Source organism: Delphinus delphis, chromosome 8 (genome assembly GCF_949987515.2).
Source record: "Delphinus delphis chromosome 8, mDelDel1.2, whole genome shotgun sequence".
Taxonomy (NCBI): domain Eukaryota; kingdom Metazoa; phylum Chordata; class Mammalia; order Artiodactyla; family Delphinidae; genus Delphinus; species Delphinus delphis.
In genome coordinates, this window is record NC_082690.1 from 62,668,627 (window position 1) to 62,675,225 (window position 6,599).

The following is a 6,599-nucleotide window of genomic DNA, read 5'->3' on the forward strand; positions in this document are numbered from 1 at the left end:
TCCTATGTCCACACTGGAAAGATCTTATCATTTTTCACCTTCCTGTGCCTCAGTTTCCACTTTCTGTGTCATAAGATAAGTGAGATCTGAGACCACAAGAAGATTGAGATTACCCAGGTTATTTTCCAGTTCTGACTCTAAAGCATTCTGGCTCAGAAAAATTCCAGTCTCTGCAGCTTTGACAGAACATATACCTCCTGAAGTCTTGACTATCCTCTAATTAACTCAGAGAAGACTTGCCTCACTGGAATATGCACAAGGTAGATCGCATCAAGTACGCTATTTCTTTAGGACAATTCTATGGGTGCAGAAAGCCTAGAAGAGAGGGTTCCTCCTCCTGGGGACAGCTAATGATTAGCAGAAGAATGTTCTTCTGGAAGTTCTGGAGGGACTAGCAGGGAGCCTGAAATGTCTTTTGATTGTGTTATGTGGTTTTGCTTTTTTGTTTTTATTTGTTTCCTGCCTGAATGCTTAAAGGAAATTTTCCCTATCCTAAACATTTTTTTAAATAAATAGTACAAAGATCAAGACATATTGGTATATTTCCATTATTTTCAGTGTGTGTGTGTATTAAGGAATGCTTTCAGTTAAAAAAAAAAGTTAGTGATTTTTATTTTTTATAATATTTTCACAATTTCAATTTTATATTTTCATAATAATGTACACCCTAGATGTTCTGCACATCTTTAGCCAACTCCATTTTCATCCCTGTTGCTTAGAAAGCCATCAGAGAATTTATTAGGTGTCCCTACTCCTTATACATTCCCCCCAATAAGATACTGTATACTTACTGTATCAAGACCTTCATTGTGATTTAATATAATTGATTATTTAAATATCTCCTCCATTAGATTCTAAGCTTCAGGGAGAAATCAATCATCACATTGCCAGTACCTCAACAGAAGTGGAATAAATATTGAATTTTTTCATAGTGTTTAAGATTCCAGCTCTTATTTAATATAGTCCAGGTTAATTGTTTATTCATGAGTATTATCTTTCAAATATTCACTCTAATGTTCTTCTTATTTTTCACGGAATTTTTGTGGGAATATGTTTCTTTTTTCCAATTTGTCTACTTTAGAAAGAGAAGTAGTTGGAATCTCCTGGGACACACTCACTATCTGCTTAGTTGTGCTACAGTACTCCTCTCAGATCTTAATTTTGAAAGCCAGTGGATATTCTGGGTCCTGACAAAGAAATGTCAATTACAGCTTTGCTGGACTGAGGAGAAAGATCCTAAGGTTGTTACTTCATAATCTGATTAGGAAGAAGGAATAGGCATTATATGATATAAAATACTATACAGCTCTTACATTGAAAGGAGGGAAAAAAGTGCATTAAAACTACTACATTCTATAGACGTTCTTCCTATGCACCCCCTTGCCACTTTTTCTCGTATTTGAGTCACCTCAAAACAAAACATGAAAAAACATGACTTTTTCTACTAATATACACTCTCAAGTTATCTTAGAATTGAAGTCTTTAAATGTATACCAAAAAGGTAAGTACAGCTTTGGGCAGTAGATGGAGAAGATAAACACCATGAATCTTTGAAGAAGGGGGATATATATTATAATAGGTATACATGGAAAATTTATACTGTTTTCCATCTAACTCCACTCCATCTCCGCAGGACACCTTTCATTTAACCCTGCTAAAAAGGCATTAAGTGTGCAGCAGAAAATGGGTGTGTGTAAATGATCCGAGTTGTTTTAGCAAATATGGTAACAAAGTGGAAAATGGATCACAAAGAATAAGAGTGGGGAACAATAAGCCATTTCCCATTTCAGAGCTCAGGCTCTGGCCTTTCTTCCTTGTGTCTTTATTCTTAGACAACACAAGGCCCTTTCTCTTGCAACTGAAATCCTGATCTTGCCTCTTTCCCTGACACTAAGAAGGAGTCTGAAACACAAATCCAGAATCTGACTCTTCCAATCGAGAATCTCTCTCTATGACCACAGCTCGGAATTCATTCCTATAACAATGGCTGAAGGAAACTGGACAAGAGTTAGTGAGTTTATCCTCATGAGTTTCTCTTCCCTACCTAGTGAAATACAGTCATTACTCTTCCTGATATTTTTAATCATCTACCTAGTCACCCTGCTGGGAAACAGCCTCATCATTCTGGTTGCCTTGGCTGACCCCATGCTGCACAGCCCCATGTACTTCTTCCTCAGGAACTTGTCTTTCATAGAGATTGGCTTCAACCTAGTCATTGTGCCCAAGATGCTGGGGACCCTGATTGCCCAGGACACAACCATCTCCTTTCTTGGCTGTGCCACTCAGATGTATTTCTTCTTCTTCTTTGGGGTTTTTGAATGTTTCCTCCTGGCCACAATGGCATATGACCGCTATGTAGCCATCTGCAATCCCTTGCACTACCCAGTCATCATGAACCCTAAGACATGGGCAAAACTGGCTGTTGCCTCCTGGTTTCCAGGCATTCCCATGGCTACTGTGCAGACCACATGGCTCTTCAGCTTTCCATTCTGTGGCACCAAGGTGAATCACTTCTTCTGTGACAGCCCACCTGTGCTGAGGCTGGTCTGTGCAGACACGGCACTGTTTGAGATCTATGCCATTGTTGGAACCATTCTGGTCGTCATGATACCCTGCTTGCTGATCCTATGTTCCTACACTTGCATCATTGCTGCCATCCTCAAGATTCCATCAGCTAAAGGGAAGCACAAAGCCTTCTCTACCTGCTCCTCCCACCTCCTTGTTGTCTCCCTTTTCTATGTATCTTTAAGCCTCATCTATTTCCACCCTAAGTCCAATAATTCTCCTGAGAGCAAGAAGGTGCTATCACTGTCCTATACTGTTATGACTCCCATTTTGAACCCCATAATTTACAGCCTGAGAAATAATGAGGTGAAGAATGCCCTTGTCCAGACCTTCTACAAGGCCCTAGGCCTTAGAGACTGCATCCCATAGACATTAAGAAAAAGACTAAAGTCTTTCGAATAGGGAACAATCAGTTTGATATTTAGAATTCCTCTGCCTCTGCCTATCTCCATTGTGATGAAACCCAGCTGCTGAAATGACTATTGGAAAGCTCAGTGAAAACAGCACAGAGGTAGTTTAGACCTGTCACCACCACCTGGAAACCTCCTCTGCCTGCCCATTATGGACTTACATTCTTTTTCTTATCATCATTTTAACTTCTGTGGCCAAGTAATTCCAGATATTCACATTCCTGTGTGCACACTGTGAACAGTATGAAACTGCTTATAATCCTAACATGGGAGCACACAGAATAAAAGAGGGCACAACCCATCAAAAATCACCTTGTGACTTTGTCTTCCTTTGGGCAAATCTGACTGCATTCATCAGATAGGAAACCCTATGAGTCCTCCCAATGCATAACTCTCCTCACTGCCTTATTTTAGTTCTCATGTCCTTGAGGGAGTGTTAGTTCTTTCAAGCTCACTCATATGTATTGTATGGATATAGGAAAGTGGGTCAATAATTCCCGTATCTATACCTTTGTAAATCCAACAATGATTTATTCCTCATTCTGTTTATCCCAGGAAGAATGACCTGAGCTTCCACAGGCTCTCTCTCTAGATTTGGGGTTTCAGTGGTTATTTGTTTAATGATCATTCTTAATCAGTAACTTAGGTTCTTACACCTTGTTGGAGTAATATCATAAATTTCAATCATGATGCTGCTTTCATTAAGGATTAAAATGGATCCAGCTAACTCCAACACAGCTCTTCTTTAACCACAAAAAGATTCCTCATTCTTTTTATAACTTCGTAGTACTCTGCTTTGTAGATACACCATAGTTTATTTAATGAGTCTTTTACAATTAAAAGAAAAGCTTTATGCATGTGCCTTTTTATGCTTTTGCCAGTGTATCTGACATATGGAAATCTAGAAATTGGATTTATTGGGCCAAGTGTGAATACATACATAGTGTTGCTATATTGGCACATTTCCCTCCAAATTGATCGTACCATTTTATACTCTCAACAGCAATTTATGGGAGTTCTTGTTTCCTCACAGCCACATCAATAATATTTGTCATCAGTCATTTGCAATTTTGCTTATATAATAGGTAAAGAAACATAATTAAATTTTAATTTGAATGAATAAAATTTGAAGAATACAGAGGGAATACGTGAGTAAATCAGAGAAAAGTCATGCATTTCATTTAGACTTCTGAGTTCATAGGTTAGATGATTAGCAGTTGGTGATGTCTTGGTACTCTATTTTCTCTACTCAAAAGGTTCTTTTGACCTTCATTTTAGCCAAATCCATCTCATCTTTCATGGTCTACTGCAATTCCTCAGGCAGCATAAATTGCTCATCCTACATGCATCTATTCTAAGTTTGTCAATACCCAAGTTAAATTCTGTGTCTACTATCCTGTACTTATTTTTACATGTTTGTCTTCCCCCAATGTACCTGTAACTCTTTGAAAATGAATACTGCACAAATGTTTCTCTTTTACTACAGCATAGGCATTCCTGGAAACCTTATGTTCTGCAAAACTCACACTAAAATACTATGGAGAAATAAGGTTAAGGCAGATCACTGAAAATGTATGCAAATTTGAAGCCAGAGCATTAACAGAAAGAATAACTGGTACATGGAGAGACAACATAGACTGTCCAGGCATGCAGCTTAGAGAGGCTGGAGATTGCCACAGTAGATAGTCAACATGCACACACAGTAGAATAAAATTGCCAACGATGGTTTATTGAGAAAAAGAGTATTTGGTGCTGAGACAATGCAGATGGATGTGATGCTGTAAACCAGTGGGGCATCCCTTATATGGCCACAGGAGTCAGTACCACTTTCCAGGAGCCGCAAGCTACACAGAGCAAGGGGTGCCCCTTTCTGTGGATGAAGCCTAAGGTACAGGCATACTTCAAAAATTCTCTTAAAAACAACTAAGAGAGTTCCTGATGCCAAGGTCTCAGGACATTTACTTAGATATTGAAGGCTATCACTTTACTCAATCTATTCTGATTTGCTTTGCCCAATTAAAAGTTACATACAATGAAATTATTTTCCTTTTTTTCAATAGTATATGCAAGATAAATAAATGAATGGATAGTCTAGCTGAGAAACGATGATGACTTGGAATAGAGTGGTATTAGTAGAAATTAATTCAAAATATCTTTTACAGGAAGAATTGATAGGACTTGATGGTGGATTGCATGTGGAGAAATACACCACTCAAGAGAGGGGGGTTGATTCTAGAGCTAGACCAATTCCTGTGGTAGAGCACAGGTGTTCTGAAAGTCTAGGGGAGATCCATAAAAGAGGTACAAGAGAGATTTTTTTTTCCAGAAAAGTCAAGCCTAAAGCTTTTTCCTTCATATGCCTGTTATGAATCCCCTTTCACTTTTTAGGAACATCCACCCAAACATGCAGTAACTGATCTTTCCTTGTGACCAGATACTTTCATCATAGGCCAGGTTACCCCAGAATCGGATATGGAGCCAAGAATTCAAGTACAAGTTATATATTAAGGAGAAACCATTAAGCAAGTGGGGAAAGTGAAAGGGGAATGGAGAACAAGATAAGCAAAATAATTTCAGGGGAAATCCCAGTTCCCTTATGGATCTCCAGAGCATAAATAAATTAGAGTTTGTTCTGCTTCAGGTCATAGGAAGGAGGCCTTTTCATACTCCCAGTTGTAGGGAAGAGGGAGAACTAAAGCCAGGTCACCAGTGCCCGGGGGCATTCTTCTGAAGGTCTCATTTACAAGCTATTAGAAGTTAGCTTGCAGAAGCTGACACAGAAGGTTGCACAGAGCTGGGCAAAATGACCCAAGGACAGCATCCATTACAATCTGCCCTTCAGACACGCTTTCCGTCATCTGAGTGTTTTGAGTCAACCAAAAACTCCAAGCTTTTCACCAGAACATTAAAAATGACCACTAAAGAAACGGCCACTGAAACCCCAAATCTTTTTTTTTTAAACATCTTTATTGGAGTATAATTGTTTTACAATGGTGTGTTAGTTTCTGCTTTATAACAAACTGAATCAGTTATACATATACATATGTCCCCAGATCTCTTCCCTCTTGCATCTCTCTCTCTTCCACCCTCCATATCCCACCCCTGTAGGTGGTCACAAAGCACTGAGCTGATCTCCCTGTGCTATGCGGCTGCTTCCCACTAGCTATCTATTTTACGTTTGGTAGTGTATATATGTCCATGCCACTCTCTCACTTTGTCCCAGCTTACCCTTCCCCCTCCCCATATCCTCAAGTCCATTCTCTAGTAGGTCTGCATCTTTATTCCCGTCTACTAGGTCCATCCACCTCACTACAAATAACTCAGTTTCGTTCCTTTTTATGACTGAGTAATATTCCATTGTATATATGTGCCACATCTTCTGTATCTATTCATCTGTTGATGGACACTTAGGTTGCTTCCATGTCCTGGCTATTGTAATAGAGCTGCAATGAATATTTTGGTATATGACTCTTTTTGAATTATGATTTTCTCAGGGTATATGCCCAGTAGTGGGATTGCTGGGTCATATGGTATTTCTATTTTTAGTTTTTTAAGGAACCTCCATCCTGTTCTCCATAGTGGCTGTATCAATTTACATTCCCAACAACAGTGCAAGAGGGCTCC

The 6,599-nt window shown here is 39.1% G+C and overlaps 1 protein-coding gene across 2 annotated transcripts in view; it reads left to right on the forward strand.

Annotated features, from left to right (window-relative positions):
* Positions 1–2,934, forward strand: part of LOC132429095 (olfactory receptor 10A2) — a 5,957-nt gene extending 3,023 nt beyond the window's left edge. Inside the window, exon 3 of one of the 2 annotated variants that reach the window (XM_060017299.1) lies at positions 2,017–2,934. In XM_060017299.1, the coding sequence (XP_059873282.1) occupies positions 2,017–2,934 (918 nt within the window). Of the gene's footprint in view, positions 1–1,974 lie in introns of those variants that run through there. The other variant, XM_060017300.1, reaches the window with a different exon arrangement.
* The last annotated feature ends 3,665 nt before the right edge of the window (positions 2,935–6,599 follow it).